The sequence below is a fragment of the Pristis pectinata genome, chromosome 26, assembly GCF_009764475.1.
Source record: "Pristis pectinata isolate sPriPec2 chromosome 26, sPriPec2.1.pri, whole genome shotgun sequence".
Lineage (NCBI taxonomy): Eukaryota > Metazoa > Chordata > Chondrichthyes > Rhinopristiformes > Pristidae > Pristis > Pristis pectinata.
In genome coordinates, this window is record NC_067430.1 from 11,747,815 (window position 1) to 11,770,467 (window position 22,653).

Consider the following 22,653-nt stretch of genomic DNA (forward strand, 5'->3'; position numbering starts at 1 on the left):
ATCTTACTCAATCTCTCCTCCTATAAGAGATCTGACATCCAGTAACAGTCAGATGAACTTGCACAGGCCCCAGCTATAGCTGCCTCTTCGTTGGCTACGTTGAACAGTCTCTGTTCCAAGCCTACTTTGGTCCCATCCCTCAACTCTTTCTCTGCTATATCGACAACTGCATTGGTACCTGTGCAGAACTCAACAGTTTCATAAATTTCACCACTAATTTTCATCCTGCTCTCCAATTCACTTGGACTATCTGACTCCTTCCTCGATCTTTCTGTCTCCACCTCAGGAGATTCCTTGTCCACCGACATCTTCTACAAATCCACTGACGCCCACAGCTACCTTGATTACAGCTCCTCCCACCCTGTCTCTCGCAAGGACGCTATCCCTTTTTCTCAATTTCTCCGCCTCATCAGCTCCCATGATGAGGCATTCAACTCCAGGACATCCGAGATGTCCAACTTCTTTTCTAACAGGACTTTCCCTCCGACTGTGGTCGAGAGAGCTCGCACCCATATCTCTGCCATTTCCCGCACCTCTGCTCTCACCCTCACCCCTCCCAGACCCAAAAGGGATAGGGTCCTCCTTGCCCTCACATTTCATCCCACCAGCTTATGTATCCAACAGATCATTCTCCACCACTTCCGCCATCTCCAACGGGACCCCACTACCAAGCACATCTTCCCCTCCCCACCCCTTTATCCCTTTCGCAGGGACCACTCTCTCCGTGTCTCCCTAGTTCACTCCTCCCACCCATCCCGCTCCCACCCCGGGAACTTTCCACTGCCCCCACCATAGGTACAACACTTGCCCCTACAACACCTCCATCCTGGGACCCAAACAGTCCTTTCAGGTGAGACAGAAATTCACCTGCACCTCCCTTATTATCATCTACTGCGTTCGGTGCTCCAAGTGTGGCCTCCTCTGCATTGGTGAGACCAAACGCAGACTAGGTAACCATTTCACATAACCACGATCTGCATCTCCCTGTTGCCAGTCACCTCAACTCCCCCTCCCACACTATCACTGATACGTCAGTCCTCTGCCTCCTCCACTGCCAGGAGAGTTCCAAGTGCAAACTGGGGGAAGCAGCACCTCATTTTCCATCTTGGAACCTTGCAGCCTAACGGCATGAACATGGAATTTTTCCACTTCAAGTAATCCCCACACCCCACCCCCACCATGCTTCTTATCTCCTTCCCTCTCTCTTTTTTTTCCCTACCCCTTCTTCCTCTCTCCTTACCTTTGACCCATCCCCCAGTGGATCTGCTCTCCCCTCCTTCCCCTCATCTACCTATCACTATCTCTTACCTGCATCTACCTATCACCACCTTGTGCCCACCCCCCTCCCCTCTTTTGTCCACCTATCACTGCTCTGCTTTTCCCTCCTATATATTGGGCTTCCCCTTTTCCTATCTTCAGTCCTGAGAAGGGTCATGACCTGAGATGTTGACCGCCTGCTTTTCTCCACGCATGCTGCCTGGCCTGCTGAGTTCCTCCAGCATCATCATGTTTTTCATCTAGATATTCCAGCATCTGCAGTCCTTTGTTTCTCTAGTCAGATGAGCTTCCTCCATATTTCCTCCTTTAGGAAAGGAGACCAAAGTTGTATAATTTACTCTAGCTGCGGTGTCATCAAGGTCCTATACAATTGTATGATAACGTCCATACTTGTGCACTCAAATCCACTTGCAATAATGACCAACACACCTTCTGCCTTCCTAAACCACATTAACTTCCAGTGACTTCTCCCAAAGAGGTTCAGGTTTTTCAACATCAATACTTCCCAATCTCTCACCATTTTAATAGTAATCAGTATTTCTGTGTTGTTTTCTATCTATTGGTATTGGTTTATTATTGTCACTTGTACCGAGGTGCAGTGAAAAACCTGTCTTACATACCAATCGTACAGGTCAATTCATTACACAGTGCAGTTACATTGAGTTAGTACAGAGTGCATTGAGGTAGTACAGGTAAAAACAATAACAGTACAGAGTAAAGTGTCACAGCTACAGAGAAAGTGCGTGCAGGTAGACAATAAGGTGCAAGGTCACAACAAGGTAGATTCTGAGTTAGAGTCCATCTCATGGTATAAGGGAACTGTTCAATAGTCTTAACACAGTGGGATAGAAGCTGTCCTTAAGCCTGGTGGTACGTGCCCTCAGGCTCCTGTATCTTCTACCCGATGGAAGAGGAGAGAAGAGAGAATGTCCCGGGTGGGTGGGGTCTTTGATTATGCTGGCTGCTTCACCGAGGCAGCGAGAGGTAAAGACAGCGTCCAAGTGGACAGGATTACAATATTTCCACACTTCTCCATCGTGTCCACTCACTCTCCCCTCCTTACATATCCTGCTAGTTATAACCTCAAAAACAACCACACAGGTTTGTCCAACATGATTTTGCTTTGCATAAATCTACATGGGCTGCACCCAATCTGATTATTACTTTCAAAGTACCTGCTGTCACTTCTTTAATATTTTGGCACATCCTCTACTTCTGATGTCAGGTAACTTTTACAGTGACTACTCCATAGGCCATTTGCTTATACAAACCTGATGGTCTCAAAACGTTTTTCTCTTGTCCTCACAATTTAAGTTGCAGAGACATACAGCATGGAGACAGGCCCTTCGGCCCACCGAGATAGCGCCGACTATCAAAATAAATGGAGTTCAACAGGTAGTAGATGGAAATGGAGCCCCACTCCCAACATTTATTCCCGGGTATTAGGGAGGGATGAATGCTTCAGAGTGGCATTTCTGTGGGGAGAATAATTATCACCATTTCAGTCCTTCCTGCGTTGTCACATGAAGTAGAGATAGATTAAAGATTTCGGTTCTTTGTTTCACCCACTCCAACATTACACCCCAGCCCAATCCTGGTGTCACAAGTTGGATGTGTTAGGAAACACGGGGTGTAAATGGGAGCTGCCACAGCCGGGATAACTCAGCTGTCTTCTGGAAGTAGTGTCACTTCAAACCCAGGCACCGTTAACATTCACCATTCCCCTTCGCCCCAGCTGAGGGTGGACAGTGCCCGGCTTCAACACTCACTGCAGGTGGGTGCTGGGGCTGCCCCGAAAATAGATTTAATAGGTTGGTGGAGGTGGTCTCTCACCTACCCCTCCTCTGACCCACCCAACCTCTCTTCCCACTGCCTCCTCCCCGCCTCCCCCCTTCTTCCCCTCCTCCCCTCTCCCCTTCCCCCTCCTTTCCCCTCCCCCTCCTCAATTGCAGAGGGCCAGTCAACTCCATCCAAAAACCCGCAGTCCAGTCTCATCCCATTCCCCAGCTCTTGATGGTGACCTGCTTGGTCACAGTATATCACAGACTCACCCAGGTACAAATAGGGAATCCTGGCATGTTTCCTTTTTTCAATGAGATGAGGGGGACACACTTGGCCACCAGTAACCTAGCCTCCATCCGTGTCCTAACACCGGGAAGAATTACCCCGCCTTATAAAGCGGCCCGTCTCAATAGCTCTCTTAGCGAGATGTGGAAATGGAAGAACAAAGTCCACCAGCATCTTCATATTAAACCGGTTTGGGCTTGGCTGTGATGGCACTCACAGTTAAATAGCCCACTGAGGCGCTGGATTAAAGACTTGAGAAGTTAATCAGGGAAAAGGGCTACTATTTTTCACATAAGAAATCGCCTTCAAAAAGCAGAGATTGAAAACGGAAACTAATGGCACGAAGTGCTAGTTTTGTGGTTTTAATTAGTCGCGAAAAAAAACTAATATTAATTTTTTTACCTACTCTCACTTTTAAAAACATTGGAGGTTCGGGATAGATGACATCCTCCAATTAGCAATTAGATTTTGTTTAATATGCCCTGTCAGGTTCAAAGCACGTTGAAAGTTTACGATTTCTCCAAGGGTGAGGTTGACGAGATTGAAGGATCATCGTTTTGATACCACGAGTGGCGGAGTAAGAGTTAACCTTCCCAGGAGAAGACAGTGTACGCGTGTCAGAGACGGAGGGACAGAAATCTCCAGCCCTGGTAAATCGGCTTAAAAGCCAGAAATAGTGAACCGTTTCTATAAGGGATCTGCAGCAAGGACTTAAACACATCTACGGTGTTGAAAATCGAGTCAGAGTGGGGAAGGGCGGAGTGGGAGAGGTTTCAGAAAAACCTGTGTCAGTACTACCCCTGTCGAGCTGGGCGAATGCAACAGAATTCTCATGTTGGGCATCCCGGCGAAGTATGATTGAACCAAATTATTAATAATCTTTTTTTTAAAAAAAATCTCTCAAACTCTATCAAGTTGGCTGGATTTGAATGTTTGAGTCAGGGTAAATTTTGGGTCAGTGTGCCGGTGTTGGCTCGCTGGATAATGAGCATCACCCGGCGCTGTTTGCTGGCTGGAACTCGTCACCCGGCGCCTTCTGAAGCCTGACTTTGAAAGTGACCAAAAATGAGCAGGAAAGACCTCTACCAGCGCCTTTTCCTCCTGCTTTATCTGGTGGACCTTGCTCTCGGTAAGTCGGAAGGATGAAAATTCTTTTACTATTAAGGCGAGAGGGGGAAAGTCTTTTACCAGCGGAAACAACGGTATCTGCTGAAAGAATGCGCGTTTTAACATCAAGGTATTTATAGATATACATCACCAATTTGTATGGACAAACCAACTCCCACCTATTTATTGTTCGTTTCATGCTTCATTTATTTGTGTGGTGTGTTGGTTCCCTAGAATCCGTATTATCTGTGCATGATGGATTCAGTTGTTCTAAGGCTTTTGACACGTTTTAGCCGCAATTATGCAACAGCGTTTTTTTATAAGTCCTCATATTTCGTAACAATGTGTTTTTGTGTGTTTCATCTGAGCCCCTCTTCAAGATAGAAATAAAAAAGGGATAGCTTTAAGGAGCGATCCCGATTAAACAAAAATCAGGGAAATTGGGAGCTTTTTCGCGAGGCTGCTTTCTTTTAACAGTCTGCAACTTTCCACCGATTGGAAGCCTCCTGGGGTTATAACGACGCTCGGCACCGTGGCCGTTCTGCTGGTCCGCTAACTACACTAAGGTTGCATTTTCTTGTATTTGTCGCAGAACTTTTATTTTTTGCTCATACTCGTCCTGAACGCGCCTAGTGCCAGAGCTGTCTGCTGAGAGTGGATTGGCCACTTCACGAGGGGTCGAATGGCCGGACTGGTGGCATTCTTGAGTTGGAAAGTGCTGGACTCAAACCCCACTCAAGGAACAAAAATCCAGGCTAGCAGTCCAATACAATCCTGAAGCAGTGTTGTGGCTGAGCTTCTTTAGGTGAAAGCTTGGAGAGACCACCCATCTGCTCTTTCTTAAAAGGGGAGTTATTGCCAGAGTCCATACCAGTGGGTATCACCACCAACAGGTCACTGTAACTAAAAAGCAGATTGCTGTTTGTGGGAGATGTTGTGCAGGTTAACAGCTACTTTGCCTACCCTACAACAGCAACTAAGTGACAACTGAGAGTGTTAAATAAGTGGAATCGCATGACTTATGATGAAAATGTTGATGTGATTTTTCATGAATAAAGTGTATTTTGAAATTAATAACAACAGTACCTGCTTCATAGGAAGTGCTGTAGGTCAATGAGGTCATGAAAGATGCCAAATAAATGCAAATCTCCATTAATTTATACATTTCTTCAAGGAAACAGCCTGTCCTTGAGTGTCATCAATGCACTAAGGGAGATGAGAGGGATTAGTGGCCCGAGTTTTTTGGTGCAAGTTCTGTCCCCTTCTCCTCACTCCTCCTCTGGTGCTGCCTCTACCCATTCAGTCACATACGTGGTTGTGTTCACATTCAGGAGTGGGAAATGGGCCATTTATCTGATTTTGCTGCATTTATTGGAGGTGATCGCTCAGTCACAACTTACCTCCTTGAAGCACCCAGAAGCTGCCCCTAATCATTTGATTTACAGTGAGAAGCACCAGACCACTGTTATCCAGCAGCCCAGTGAAAACACAGTTCACTATGAGGCAAATAATCACCTCTCACGTCTCCCTGAATCAGTGTGCAAACTCCAGTTACCATGGCTCCATTGTATTAGTATGTTTATCACAATTATACTGTCAGCATTGGCTCAGTGGGTACCATTCCAATTATGTGAACTCAAATTAGATAGACATCAGTGCAATATTATGGAAGTGCTCCATTATTAGAACACAGAAAACCTACAGTACAATTCAGGCCCTTCAGCCCACAAAGCTGTGCCAAACATGTCCCTACCTTAGAAATTACTAGGCTGACATAGAACATAGAAAACCCTGTCATTCAGATATGTTAAACTGAAACTCTGCCTTTGTGGGATCTTGCTGTTTCTCCCTACCTTAGAACAAGGGAACAGAGATCAAAAGTAGTTCACAGGCTGAAATTTCCTCTTGTCTTGGCCATCCTCCCTAAATCTACCCTCCATAGCCTCTAGGTTTAGAACTCAGTTACCTGGCCTGAGCCCAATTGGACCTGATTGGGTTGGTCTGGGTGTCTATTATAGTCAGTCAGAGATGTACAGCATGGACACAGGCCTTTCAGCCCATCATGTCTATGCCAAACCATTTGCCCATCTACACTCATCCCATTTGCCCACATTGGATCCATATCCTTCTGTGCCTGAAAAAGGTCTCTTAAATGTAGCGATTGTATCTGATTCCATCACCTCCTCTGGAAGCAATTTCTAAATATCAGCCACTCAGTGTAAAGACAAAGCTTTCCCCTCAAATCTGCTTGAAAACTCCTTCCTCTTAAGCCAGTGCCCTGTTTTTGACATTCCTACTATGGGAAAAAGATTCTGATCAACTCCTGTCCATAAATTTTATACACTTGTCAGGTCACCCCTCAACCTCCATTGCTCCAGGAAAAACAAGCCCAGCCTATCCAATCTCTCCCCATAACTAAGGTCCTCCAATCCAGGCAACACCCTGGTGAATTTCCTCCACACTCTCCAGTGCAACTACATCCTTCCTTTAGTGTGGTGACCAGAACTGCACCCAATACCCCAAGTCCAGTCTAATCAGTTTTGCAAAGTTGCAACATAACATTCCAACTTTTTGCCTTGTCCCATGAAGGCAAGTCTGTCAATATGCCTTCTTCACCACCTGATCTACCTGTGGGAACTGTGGACTTGAACCCCATTGTCCTCCTGTTCATCAAAGTTCCTTAGCAGTCTAATAGTACCAAATTTGTCCTCCTATTTAATTTGCCAAAATACATCACCTTGCACTTATCAGAAGTGAATTCCATCTGCCAACACTCCACCCAATTTTCCATCAGACCTACATCCTGCTTTAGCTTTAGACAACCTTCTATTCACAACACTACTAATTTTTGTCTTCCACAGACTTACTAATCATACGTCCTAGTTGTTAATTTCTCAAACAGCAGTTCACCACTGGTCACAGACTTCCAATAAGTATCCTTCCACCATTGCCCTCTGCCTCCTATCACCAAGCCAATTTTGGATCCAATTAGCCAGCTCATCCTGGATCCCATGTGCCTTAACCTTCTGCACCTGCCTACCATGTAAGACCTTGTCAAATGCTGTACTAAAGTCCATATAGCCAACACCTACCACCCTGTCTTCATTCAATCTTCTTAGTTACCACCTCAATATACTCAAGGATAGAGAGACAGGATTTCCCCTGCACAAAGCTATGCTATCTCTGATCAGCCACTGCCTTTGATTTTCTCCAATAATTTCTCTACCACTGACAAAGCTCACCTGTAGCTTCCTGGCTTATCCCTGCTGCCCTTCTTAAAGAAGGAGACAACATCAGCTATCCTCCTGTTTTCTGGTACTTCATCTGTGGCTAATGTTGATGTAAAAATCTGTCAGGGCCACAGTCATTTCCTCCCAATAGCAACTTGGGATAGATCTCATCCAGTCTGGGGATTTTTTAGTGCTTAATAGTCCCATGACATTTGACACCTCATTGTTAATACTGACCTGCTCCAGATTATCCATGTACTCCTCCCTGAACTCACTATCATCCTTGTCCTTGGTGAAAACAGATGAGAAGTATTTATTTAGGATCTCATCTGCACAGCCTGCTCCACACAGATTACCCCTTTGGTCCTTAAGGGGACCCACTTTTCCTGGATACCCCCTTGCTCCTGATATGCTTGATACTGTGATAGAACTTTAGGCTCTGACCAGGTCAGGCCTGCATTCTCAGTCTAGTTCAGGATGATGCACTTCATACTGTGCCACATGTCCTCTGCTTTTGAGGAATGGCAATGAATGAGCAGCAAGACAAGACTTCAGCCTTCTCTGCACATCTTTGGGTCGGGTCAAATATGTAAAAATTTATAAGTGCTTGGATTGGGTTCAGCTTGACTGCGGTTGGGTTTTGATTCTATTCCTGAGCAGACCTGATTATCAAAAGTCTGCTGCATGTGTCTTTGCTCACTAAACTCACTCTGTCCTGCTAATCATCAAGCAACATCACTTAAAATTCTCACCTTGGTTTTCAAATCCTTCTGTTTTTGTCCCTACCTGTTCTTGTAATCACACACAGCCCCATAACTGTTCTCCATTCCTCCAATTCTGACCTTTGAGCATCCCCAATTTTAATCATTGCATCAATAGCAGCCTAGCCTGCGGCTGCTCTGGAATTCCTTTCCCTAACCTCTCCACCTTAGTCTTTCTGCTTCATCCTTTTAACTTGCTTCTTGAAATAATCCTCTAGCCATTTATGATAAATTTCACTGTGGCATGGCATCAAAATTTGGTTAATAATAGTCTTGTAAAATGCTATGGAATGTTTTACTACATTAAAAGTGCTATACAAATGCAAGTAGCTGCTGCTGTTTCACTGCCCAGCTCAGAAGAGCACCCTCTCCTGTCCTGGTGAAACAGTGCTGTTTTCTACATTAGGTAGACTTGCTCAGACATTGATGACTTGTGCCCAACTTTAAGGAAACTTTTTTGCAGTTGATTTGTGCCCAGTGGAACCCATTGAAGCCTCTGACCAACCAAAGAACACCGTGCCTTAAACTACTTGGGGAAGGGGGTACCCTGCTGCTTCCGACAGAATCAGGCACTCCCCAACTGTCTCCAAAACTGAACTTCAGTCACATTCCCTGTTAAAATCATTGTGATTGTTCTGTGATGTGAAGACTCTCCCTCTTTAATGATATTAGAAGGCAATAAAAGAGCAATTCAACACTTTAAAAACAATAACATTTTTGAATATCCTTGAATAGATACTGGAACAAACAATGAATGAAGCTAACATCTTAAACTATAAATGCTCTGCCTTAATTATTCCTTCTGCTTTAAATAACTTTTTGATAGCCTCTTTCTCTTGTGTATCGAGCACAGGTTGCATTTTGCTATCCCTAACTCCCAGTAACATGATTTCTTTTTAATGACGGAACTAATGTCACAGGCTGCATCCAAGAAGATTGACAGCTGTGTGGCCTTTTGTTTTCAGAGAGAATACATGGGGAGTGTTATTACGGTTTTTGAAACTGCCTGTGCCAGTTGTCAATTGGATGTTGCTCATAATGTGTCATGCAACAGTTGCCATGTGACCAAGGATATTTGGTTTCAGAAATAGGAAAACGTGGATTGCTGACTCCCAGAGAACAATCCCACTAGTCCCATACTCCCCTCCCAATTTTCCTGTCTGCCTGCAACTTGTTCTCTCACACATGCCCACCAACTCATCTTTATTTCTCCCCCCCCCCCCAATTAACCCACATTTAGGGACAACGTAGGGGCCAATGAACCCTTGTCTTTGGGATGTGGGAGGAGACCCAAGCAACTGGAGGAGACTCACAGGGTCACAGAACAAGCTCCATACAGATGGCACCCAAGTCTGGGCTGAACCTCGAGCTGTGGGACAAGATGGGGAGTCCTTCTTTCCCTTCTGCAGAAGTCCAGTGTACAGGGATAGTTCTGGTGCAGACTGAAACTGAGTTAGCTAAAAAAAGATTCAAGGCTATTTATAAAACAGTACGGCTGAAGGGCATATTTTTAAACACATTAACTCACAGTGCTATAGAATGGGTGAATTCAGTTCAGAACATGGTATGCTCCAGTCTCTTTGGAAGCAGAATAGAGAAATCTTCCCAAGAAGTCAGAGATACAGCTTGGAAACAGGTCCTTCAGCCCATCAAGTCTGCACTGACCATCAAGCACCCAATTAGACCAATCCCAACCTAGCCCATTTTATTCATGCCACTTTCTCCATTCTACTATTCACCTACACCAGAGTCAATTCACAGCAGGCAATCAACCTACCAACCCACACATCTTTGGGATGTGGGAGGAAACTGGAGCACTCCAGGAAACCCACTCAGCCACAGGGTGAACATGTAAAGCCAACACAGATAGCACTGGAGGTCAGGATCAAACCCAGGCTGCTGGAGCTGTGAGATGACAGCTCTACTAGCTACACCACTGTGCTGCCCCAAATGTTGACAACAGTCTGTATCTTCACCTTCTTGGCTGCAGAAGTGTCAGATCAAGTGGGCAGAGGAGAGAAGGAGACAAATTTATAGTTAGAGGGAGAGTTCAAACTTGTCACTTCCCAATTGGGAAGTTCCACTGACCAGAAATGCCATTTGTAGTTTACTTCTGTGGGCTTGGTGAACAGCTGTTCTACCACCTTCTCTGGCCCTTGTCTTAGAGAGAATTCTTCTCTAAAGGATGATTTCAGCTGCTGATCTTCCTGGCTTTTCCTCTTTGCTTTCAGGCAGTGAAGGATTAGCTTCTATTAAAACATATCAGTGAACAGACATGGATTGTCAGGGTAAGAAGCCAGTCAGAACAGAAAGAGTAGGAACAAATCCTTGTGATATTTATACCTCCATGCATCAAATGGCTAGAGCTGTGATTTTTCTCTGTTGCCAAATATATTTTTGAACTTGCAATGGAGGAGGAAATAAAGAAGAGCTGAATTCTTCCTTCACCATTCTCACATTTACTCCTGATGCTGCTCATTTGTAATGGGCAGTAGGCAATGGAGGTCTGTTATGAGAAAGGTTCTTTGAGGTCTTAAAGGGCAAGTACTCTGGACACAGTCTTTGGAGTTTAAAAATGATTTATTCACAAAGACAAGCACAGGACAGGATAACAGGCAATATACACACACATGATCATGAACATGGGGGATTGCAACAAGGGTGAGATGCATGCACATAACAAACTGGTTACAAGTGATCAGGGAAAAACAATACAATGCCTGACCGACTCTGTACAAGCATCAGCTCTATGATCCCAGGAATACTTAACTAATTTCTATTAAGCAGTGCACAACTTACCTCAACATCCCTCAGAGAGGCAGAAAACAAGCATGTGGCACTCTTTATACTGCTGGAGGGCTGGGTGGAGCCAGCCCAGGTAATTCAAACAAGCCAATGATTCATTGGCCAGGTACAAAAGTTGTGTACAGGAGCCAATTGTTAAGGGTGTGCACTAATAGGTGGGCGGAGCCAGACCTTGATTGACAGTGGTGTTGCTTTCGACCATGTGCTTAATGGTGTCACGTGACAGCCATGACCTTTCACACTACAAGGTCCCCAGCACTTTGCCCAAAGCACCATCCCTTCATGTTTGACTCCAGGAAATTGTGGACATCCCAGCTTTTGAAACTTCAATTGTAAAAGTTTGAGAATAAAGATGCCTCACTACCATTATAAAGGGCTAGGTGAGAACCTACATACCTGGAGTGTTGTGTCTAATACTGGTCTCCCTACCTAAAAAAGAAAGACATGACTTAAGAGGGAGTGCAAAAGAGATTCAGCCGGATGGTTCTTGGGATGGTGGATCTGTCAATATGAGGGAAGATTGACCAGCCGAGACCTCTAATCTCTAGAGTTTAGAAGAATGAGGGGTGACACATGCACAATTCTTAGAGGTGAATTTTGGGAGAATGTTTCTCCTGGCTGGGGATTCTAGATCTAGGGATCACAATCTCAAAATACAGGGTGGGTTATTTAGGAGGGGAATGAGGAGAAATTTATTCAAAGGGTGGTGAATCTTTGCAATTTTTTACCCAGCTTCTCAGTCATTTATTGATTTCAAAACTAAGATCAATGGATTCCTGGATACTAGAGGAATTAGAGCAGGAGAATGGCGCTGAGATGGAAGGTATGGTAGAAATGTGAAGCAGGCTAGAGGCGACGTATCGCCTAGTCCTGTTCTATTTTCTTATATTCATATCTTTTTATCCTGTTCGCAACCTAACTGCCATTAGTGCACCCCTATTGGTTGCCATAATTGCTTTCAAGAAGGAAACCATCATACCATTAGTGTGGATGTTAAGAGATTTAATAAATCTCTATATACATTTCAGTTTGTTTTGCTAAATAACTTGTCTTAGGAATGATAGGATTCCAAATATTGGGCAAAATTTGCTTGTTGATAGTGCTTGATAGAAATTAGTTTACATTTAGGATTTTCTCATGAAAGGAAAGAGTAAACAGAGACTGCTCTGACTGTGTATCCAAACAGTACCTTTTAATCTATGTAAACTCTTTAAATCCATCCTACACAGATGAAGCTCTGGAGGTGGTGAGAGGGAGGTGGGGATAGTTCTGTGACATTTTAAATTCTTTTACTTCTGGAGCTTGCCCTATTGAGACACGTGTATCTGAAAATATCCTGCTGTGTGATAATATTGTATTGGAACACCATCCTTCATCCCTGGGACCGGGGTTCAGAATCAATTGGACAGACCAATAAGTCTGTTTCTGATGGGGACTGACAGTCTATGTGAGTTAAAAGTAAAAGATTATCTTTCTACTCAAGGTGGTTGCATTTGAAATGGTGCCGAGACCAATGTTACTGTGACGGGCATGGACTAGTGCAGGGTCTTATCACATGTCCTTTCATTTCTGACAACGGTTTGAAACCCTAACCTGGCTGAGCTGATAGTATCTCCTTTTGACTGACTAACCAGTGTGGTGGAATTTAAACCCTGCCCATTCAATAGCAGACTTTGAATTCAAACCCACCAAATGAAGAAAATGAAAATCACCCATCTGTAGGTGCTGCATGCTGATAGAAATTACAGAGTCTATCATCTCTAGTGTTTGGGATTAAATACAACCCAACATAAAGCAGAGAAGTTGGATGTCAGAGAGGTGGGGGACATTTCTTCCACCACCAGAGTCCAGCTCTCAACTTTCCCATAGTGGAGGGTAATGGACAGTCGACATTTCAGGTCATCTGGATTTCTACTGCAAGTCCACATGAAGGATCTCGACCCGAAACGTCAACTGTCCATTTCCCTCCACAAGTGCTGCCTGACCCGCTGAGTTCCTCCAGCATCTTGTTTGTTGCTGCTATAGGGACTCATGTGAGCAGAATGGCAAAGGTAGAGCCACGCTCCAAGGAACCAAGTCTCTCTTTAAACTCGGGTATCAATTTAAAATAAACATTTACTCAGGTATTTGTAACAAAATGGGATGACCTGAGGAAACGGCTCTCAAGCAAGCTAAAAATGTGAAGCCAGCTGCACTGTGGAGAATGAGTAAAAGAACAATGCAAGAGCTTTTAAAGTAACAGGGCTGCCATTTATTGCTTCCACCAAGCTGCTTATGTGGGGAATGGTGGGCTTCTTCCTCTGATGCTGTAGTGTTATATGCCAAAGGCGTGTCCTCAAAGCTGTTTGATTCACTTGAGTGCCTTGCCTATCAGTTAAGAGTCAAATGTATTGATGTGGGATGGCTAAAGACAGCAGTTTTCCTCCCCAAAAGGATGTCAATGAACTAGTTGGGAATTCTTTTTACACAAATCATGCCCATAGCAGTACTTAATATTCCACATTTTTTAAATTCCCAAACCTCCATGGTGGGAGATGAACTCATGTTCTGTGAAATATTAATGCACTATCATAGCTGCTGCTACAGTGGATATATTACTGCACACATTGGGTAATCAACAGTGAGCATGTGGAATGAAATGTGCCAAATTGATGGAGCTCTCCATTTTTCTCACTTATTTTAATGAAAACACCCTCTGCTGGTAATAAACCACACAGAGCAGCCAGTGTTGATCTGCAGTGGGTGCTTGGTTGAGATCAGCCTGGCCTGGAGTTGTGCACAAGCGAGGAGTTGCCATAGATAGCTGCCTGCACCCAGGTGGGTTGTATGGGTCAGACATCCACATTGTCTCATATTTCCCACGATACATAAGGAGGCCTTTTGGCCAATCGAGGATCTTCTGTCTCACAGTGTACTTCCATTAATCCCATTCCCTCGCAACCCAACAGCCTCCCACCACCCATTTACCTTTGGGGTGGTTTACAGTTGCCAGTCAACCTATCAACCAGCATAACATTCGGGATGTGGGGGCAAACTGGAGCAGCAGGGAAAACCCACAGGGTCACAGAGAGAACATGCAAACTCCACACAGACAGCATCAGAGGTCAAGATGAAACCTGGGTTGTTGGAGCAGTGAGGCAGTAAATCTACACAGTGCATGACTATGCTGCTGATAATGCAAACCAGGAAGACGTTCAGGAAAAGGAATCAGCCTGCCAAGTGTTTGCAGATTCCTCTCTTTTAGCATCTGTGAAATTGCTTCCAGAGAGATTGAAGGACACATCCTTTAGGTGGGCACTCTGTACTCAGGTTTGTTGCCAATGAGAAACTACAAATCAGGTTAAGTTGTTAGGCCTCCTGTGGTTGAATGTATTGGCACTTAATGTGACATCTCAGGTGAGATGCTGGATGCAAACTGCCATCCATGGAGCAACACCTTGCAAGAAACTGGACTGGAAGAGAAGTTTGTCCTGGCTCATCTGTGACAAACATGTGTAGGGGTATTGGCCAGTTATATTCATTACCTGCATATTTTGTCCCATTGAAGGCAAGAGCAACCAATGGCTGGTACTTGGATTTGTTCATCACTACTGACCAAACACTAATTTCTGACCCCACATGACATGACATCCCAGTCACAGAACTAAGTACTGATGGATCAGCTGTATTCACTAGGGGAGCCCCAGAGATCCTAAGACAACATAATTGGAATGGAAGCCCATCTCAGTAGAGCTTCTGCCTTATTTCACCAACTTCTACTACTCAGGGATTCTAAGGCACAGGTTAAAAACATTTGTTTATAAATAAGCATTGGAAGGAATGGCAACACAAACAAATCTTTACTCTGTACCAATATATATTGCATTGAATTAAAAACAAATTATATTCGTTTACAAGACACTGAAGATAATATCACAGATAATTCACTGACGACAAGGTAGCACCAGCTCTCTGTCCAACAGCTATTATTGGAACTCTGTGATCTCCCAATATCTAATTATATTTGAACAAAATTACAGTAAGAGTTAGCTCTTAAATAATAACCAGACCCCCTTCCAAATTTCTGCATCAGGTGAAGGTGACATCATTCAATATTATTCTCTATGATACTGGCAATGTGTTTAATGTAATCTGGCTCATAATTTTTTTTAAAAAATTGAACAAACACCGAATGAATTTTCCTTTTTGATGCCAATAACTGGAAGTGTATTTGAATTTGTACTAATTAGTCCATGGCCTCATTAATTAACTGTCATTCTGCTGTAGTGCTCTTGTCTGGTGTGATTGCATTGTATTATTTTAATTTCATTTAACACAAACAAGCTTCTTGATTGATTTCTGGTTTCAGGATATTGTGCCATTGTAAGTCAATGTTATGAGACTGGTACACTGCAGCTATCCCAGCTGACCTGCTCTTCTGGCTTCCTGCATTCCCACTGCATTAGATCGAGGCTGATCACATCAATTCTCACTCTAATTCAGCCTTCACCATGACTGTCGGGCTTCCTACCTTCCTTATACTTCCTTTCTCCTGCAGTCTTTTCAGATCCAAGCTTGGCAGCTCTTAAACAGTGCTTCTTCAGATGAAGTTTGGACCATGGCATGTCATTGCTAAGACCATCTAGAGACGCCTGTATAGCATCATCTACATCTGCCTCAGCTCATTAGCTGTGAAGCTTTCACTTTTCTTTCATTGCCTCTGCAGACTTAGCTATTCCAATTCACTGCTAGCTGTCCTCACGGACTCCACCCTTTGTAAAGCTGGGATCATCCAAACCTTTGCTCCCCATCTCCTAACCCACACATGGGTTCCTGGTAATGCAGCACTTTGATTTGAATAAAATTCCCTTTGTTTTCAAATCCCACCTGAGTCCTCCCCACATCCATAATCTCGTTCAGCCTTGCCTTCAAAACACCTGAGCTCCTCCAGTTCTGGTCTCTTCATCATCCCTAATGTTAATCATCCTTCCATTGATGTGGCTGCCTTCAGATGCCTAGGCTCTGACATTCCCTTCCTACACTTCTGTTTTTCCTCTTTTTCCATCCTTAAGACTCATTAAAACTGACTTCTTTAACACTCTTTGGGTTATCTACCCAAATACCTTTGTGTCAAATTCTGTTTGACAAAGTTCTCTGCAATATTTTACTGCATTAAAGGTGATAAGCAAATATGATTCGTTATTGATGTCTTTTCCCTGAGTGCTGTGCAACATTGGTATTTTGGGCCTGGGCAAAAGCACACTGTTATTACGTTGATAATATTGTATTGCAGGTCCTTCCTCCTGCTATCATTATTCCCTTCTCAATGTTCTGGTCAAAATGCCAGCAGCCTTCCTCTTCCCTGTTCAAATGGCCTCATTTGATTGAGGTCAAGACGATGAGTGCTGATGGAGCATGTTAACCAAGCCTGATCCCATTTTGTGATGATGTCTACACACCGCCTGGTTGAAACCAAGGTCACTGGACGGTGATCAGGAATGGAAAAATTGGACTTTAATCCAGGGACACGGGTAGAATTTGTTTAAATCGATGGAAATACAAAAGACAGGAGAGGGAAAAAATGAGTGGCACTCTATCAAGGTCTAGACTGCTGTGTCTAATCACATCTGCTTTTGCCACTAACCTGACTGACATCAAGTTAACTCAATATTATCCCATGGTGCATTAGAAAATATCGCCCGACCGTTGACACTGCTTTCCTTTGCTTCTGTGCAATTTTATTACGGCAGAGTGAACTAATCAGTGCTCTTCCATTTCCCCATAAGGTGACACTTTCCAAATTCAAATTGAAATAAAAGAAAATAATGCTTTAACTTATTAACATTTATATTAACGTATAATGTATTAAAAATCTTGGTCAAATCATTTTTCCATTACAAGTTTCCATGTCTGCAAATGATAATGAAAACTGCCTATGTAAACTTGCCATGCTGTGATTCCAGTGATAGGTTTACCTAGACAATTTCCATTGTAAATTCCAGATCTACGAAGTTATAATGCAAACAAAAGTTTCCTGAGAGTTGGCATAGACATAAGATATATCCTTGCTGACTAAAATTCCAGGACTAAAGTCTTGTACCATATTGACATCTCCTGAATGCACCCATATCTCTCATTATTACTCTCTGATTTTTAAGTTTTTCATCTTTGCAGCAGCATAGAGTGGTTTTATCTATAACTGTGATCATTGTACATTATTTCTTCCTACACTTGCAACAGTCTTTGGCATGACCAAGCATAGTATCTTCCAACACCTCTAATTGAACTTGATGTTCTACCTCTGTTTGGCTGCAGTTACCAAGCTAATAGTAATCAGAACGTCTTGTTTTCCTGGCTGTGAAATGTTTCCTCTAGAGTCCCCTAATGAACAATTGTTTCCCTCTCCTCTTCCATAAGTGCTGCCTTTCGACGAAAGCATTTTCATGTGCATGACAAGCTTCTACCTATAAGTTGGCAGAACTTTTCCCATTATCCCTCTCCACAGTTCTATTGCCTCTGGGGTGTCAGAAATCTTCACTGAATCCCAGGCTTGGTTGAGCCAAAATTCTCTCCAGTGGAACACTGAGAAGACTAAAGAATTATCTTTGCCCCAGTCACACTTCCATAGCCATTGCTGCTTAGTCTGTTCTCTTCCTGGTCATTGTTGTCAGACTAAATCAGACCCTTACAGCCTCCCTATTGGACTCTAAACTACCTACCTCCACCCTTGCGAAGTTGCACGTCTCCCACTCCTTCTCAGCCACCTACTGCTGAAGCTCTCCTGCATATCTTTATCACCTTCAGGTGTGACATCCCAGTACTCTCCAGGCTGACCTCTCATCCTCTTCTTTTTAAACTGATTAAAAATACCCGATCCTACACAAACATTAAGCATGTCCAAAATCTAATTTTCTGGCTTCCATTGCACTCTCAAACCCTCAAATTTTGGTTATTTTTAAATCCTCCTATGGACTTGTTTCATTATAACTCCATAAAGTTCCCCAGTATTACTAATACTCTTTGAACTCTGTTCCTCCTATTGAGGATGCTCTTCTTCTTTCACCCCACTAACAATCATTGTGCCTTTAGTCATCCAGGTCACATGCTCCATCATTCCCAATATACATCCCCGCATGTTACTATCATCTTTTCTTCCTTGCAGACCTCCATAAAAGATATTATTTTATTCAAATTCTAATAAGCCCTCCTACTGTTTCCTCTGACTTTGCATCAATTTTATTTTTCATCACCTTGGGGCAATTTTCTAGAGGCACGATGAAAATACAAGCATTTATTAACTTTATCCAGATGCATATTGTTATGTCAATTATTGTTTCAGTAATTAAGTAAAAATAATTACACAGTGTGACGAAAAATAGAAAGAGGCATAGGTTATGAGAACTTAGTGGGATTATGCTAAGCGCCTTTGGAGATAATTATTGTCGTTTGTGAACCTCAGTGGAAAAATAAATATGAATAAAAAATACCAAAAGGATATTAATGAGGAATTACATCACAAGATCACAGATGAGGAAGATCTTCCAATCCATCTTAATTCTTCTTTTCAAAGAGATCTTAACTTTTTCACTCCACAGCAACAAATTATTTTTTAATAATTCTAGGAGTGTTCTTGTATCAAGAAGAATTTTCTGCTCTAATGCCTAAAGTTACTCCTTACTGATGTCAATTTATGCTCCTTAATTCTAGTCCTACGGTTTAATCTGTAATAATATTCTGGGATGATGTCTTGTACAGACTTAGCAACCTGATGTATCTCTTCAAAAGGCCAGCGTTCACAATGCAGTGTACCCAGGCTGAAAAGCCGAAGTTCTCAATATCTCAGACCCCTGACACAAGATTGGGCTGCAACTCTTCTTTGCATTGCCTCCAGTTCCTGCTTCACTTACAAGAAGTCTACAGCATAGGGACGACCTGTTTAGCCCGGCTGATTTGTGCTGGCATTTATGCATCATACAAGTCTCATCCCACCACTTTGCACCTCATCTCATCCCGTCGACACATTCTTCTGTTCCCTTCACCCCTTGAGCTTATCTGACTTTAATGAAAAATAATCAATGGTGTTTTGCTCAACTGATTCTTTCAGCCTTTCCCAGTATGTCTATATCTCAGTTCTAATGAATCTGTTCTGCATCTTCTCCAGTACCTTTGCCTCCTTTCTCTAATACAGAAAACAAAATTACACAGAGACCATGCTCTAAACAGTGTCAGCACAAATTTAAGACATTTTTCAATTTATCCCTCCAGAAATAAATCCCAACACTTGAATTCATTTATGTGGTCTTTTTAACTAACCACCACCTCTGGTGATTTGTAAATGTGCACCCCTTAATCTCTGCTCATTTCATTGTCCACATTTCCACCTATATTAACATTCACCTGCCATTAAAAGTCTTCACAGTTTGACTGGTACAGTAGCATTGTTGTTAAGTTACTTGTCTAACAGCTAAAAAGCTGGACCATTGATCCTGAGACATGAATTCAAATCCCACCATCATAGCTGGGAAATTTAATTCAAATACATAATTAGATCTGGAATTCAATAAAAACAGTAACAGTAGCCAGGAACCGACTAGATTGCCATAAAGAACTCTCTGGTTCACTAATCTCTTCCAGCAAAGGAACTCTGCCATCCTGACCAAGTCTGGCCTATTTCTGATTCTAGACCACCAACGTGGCTGACTCTTACCTCAGTTCAGTGGAAATTATGGACCGACAGTAAATGCAGTATTGCTAACGATGTCCACATCCAATAAATAAATTAGGGACCGACAGTAAATGTAGGCATTGCTAATGATGTTCACATCCAATGAATAAGTTAGAAGTTGCCACACTCTTTCTTCGTTTTCACCTCAACCCCAATTTGGTGTTTGCAAATTTTAAGTTGTGCTTCCAATTCCCATATCCAAATTGCTAAAGTAATTCATGACTAACAGTGGTTCCTGCACTGACCTTTGTGCAGTAAGATAAGATATCTTTATTAATCACATGTACATCGAAACACACAGTGAAATACATCATTTTGCATAGAATGTTCTGGGGGCAGCCCGCAAGTGTTGCCAAACTTCCGACGCCAACAGAGCACGCCCACAACTTCCTAACCCGTACGTCTTTGGAATGTGGGAGGAAACCGGAGCACCCGGAGGAAACCCACGCAGACACACGGGGAGAACGTACAAACTCCTTACAGACAGCGGTGGGAATTGAACCTGGGTCGCTGGCGCTGTAAAGCGTTACGCTAACCGCTACACTACTGTGCCTGCCAATACAACTTCCCACCTTAGCTCGTCTGTGTGGACGCACCTAACCCTTGGTCTTTGTTTTGTAGTTAGTTTGCCCCCCATTCTATTACTTGCTTCCTGACTCCACATGTTCTAAAATAAACTGCTGGAAGAACTGAACGAGTTGAGCAGTACCTGTGGATGCAAGGGATGGATGACATTTTGGGTTGATATTTTGCATTAGGACTGAAAGTGTTGAGGGAAGATAGCCGGTGTAAAGAACTGAGAGGCAGAGGCAGGTAAGTGATAGGCGGAACCAGATGGAGGGGCGGGGTTGGGTGTGATGGGCAGGTAGAGCCAGGTGGGGGAGAGGGAGGGGTTAGTTTTGCAAGAGGCTGATAGGTGATGGGTAGAACCAGATAAGGGAAGGATGATGGGCAGATAGAACCAGGTGGGGGAGGGTGACGAGTCTAGGTAACGACTGGGGGTGGGGGTGTAATGGAAGAGGTGAACAAAGGGAGAGAGAACATGGATGGACTAGTCGGAGAGGGAAAGGAACACAGTGGGTGTGGGTTTCCTGAAATTCAGTGCTCCTATCATTGGGCTGTAAGTTACCCAAGCAGAAAATGAGGTGGCATTCATCTAGCTTGCTTTTGGCCTCACTGTGGCAGTGGAGAAGGCCGAGAACAGACAGGTCAGTGTGGGAATGGGAAGAGGAATTGAAATAACACACAACTGGAAGCTCAAGGTGGCCGATTGCAGACAGAGCACCGGCGCTCTTCAAAACAGTCACCTTGGTCTCACTGATGTAGAGGAGGCACATTGCAAGCACCAAATGCAATAGGCCAGGTTGAAGGAGGTGCACATGAATCTCAGCCTCACCTGGAAGGGCTGTTTGGGTCCCCGGATGGGGGTGAGGGAGGAGGTGTAGGGACAAGTGTTGCACCTCCTATGGTTGCAGGGGAAAGCGCCTGGGGACAGGGAAGGGATGAGTGGACCAGGGAGTCATGGAGGAAGTGATCCCTGTAGAAAGCAGAAAGGGGGGGGGGGGAGGGGAAGACATGGCTGGTTGTGGGATCCTGTTGGAGCTGGAGTGGCAAAGAATGATATGCTGAATGCTAAGGCTTGGGGTGAAAGGTTTGGATCATTGGAAGTCTATCTCTGTTCTGCCTGGGGAGGGGGTAGTTAGAGAAGACACGCGGAAATGGAGGATGCATCCCCTCACCCCCCATCTGGTTCCACCTATCGCTAACCAACCTCCGTCTCACCCCTCCTTCTCACTTCTATATACTGCCTGTAAACTTTGTCCTGATGCAGGGTTTCAACCCAAAAACCATACCTTTACCTCCAAAGATGCTGTTTAATCCTCTGAGTTCCTCCAGCAGTTTTTTTTGCTCCAGATTCCAGCACCTGCAGTCTCATGTATCTTCACATGCTCTAACCTTGGCTGTGAGTCCAATCGGCAGTGGTTTGTCCAAACCCTTCAGAAAATCCAAGAATGTTATAAATATATTGCAAATATTTCTTTCTTGGTAGAGAGAACTGCATGCAAAATTCAAAGAATAGCTTGCCCAGATCTCTTTTGTCTTTTGATTTATTTTCTCATATCACCATTATGTAGTTAAACAGTATCTCAGTCGATTGTTATTTTGCATTAGGTGGAAACATTTAGCATTAAGTCCACAAAAATGTCTCAATTACTTTCAGCTACATCATGTTCAGCTTCAAACTTATCTACTTCAATAACGTTGATGGAATATGAATGCTATTCATTTTACTTTTCTTTGTCTAGTACTTTACACTTGCCTGCATTAGATTGCATGCCTCATTAATTTGTCCATTTGTATATTTCATCCAACTCGCTCCCATTTCTGCTTCCTCTACTGATTTCACAGTCTTTTCCAATTAGAAAACCCTACTATACATTTACAGCTTTTTTTGCTTTTATTTCAGATTTTCAGCATCTGCATTTTTTGATTTCCCCACCGACATTTTATCAATTTGCCTCTTAACAGATTTATATCCAGGCCATTAACAAATGTCTGACTAAGATAAGCATGGCCTATCTGGACTTTCTTGTCATGCTGGACTTTCTTGTCATGCTAGACTACTTGTCCACTAGTTCCGCTAACCTTGAATCAGAAGCATTTGCATTTTCCTATTTTTAAAAAAGATTATTTTTAAAAG

At 43.4% G+C, this 22,653-nt stretch overlaps 1 protein-coding gene across 1 annotated transcript in view; it reads left to right on the forward strand.

Annotated features, from left to right (window-relative positions):
- Positions 1-3,983: 3,983 nt before the first annotated feature.
- The window catches only part of igsf21a (immunoglobin superfamily, member 21a), a 265,795-nt gene continuing 247,125 nt past the window's right edge, over positions 3,984-22,653 (forward strand). Inside the window, exon 1 of the mRNA XM_052039435.1 lies at positions 3,984-4,474. Coding sequence (XP_051895395.1) covers positions 4,411-4,474 — 64 coding nt within the window. The 5' untranslated portion in view covers positions 3,984-4,410. The remainder of the gene's footprint in view (positions 4,475-22,653) is intronic.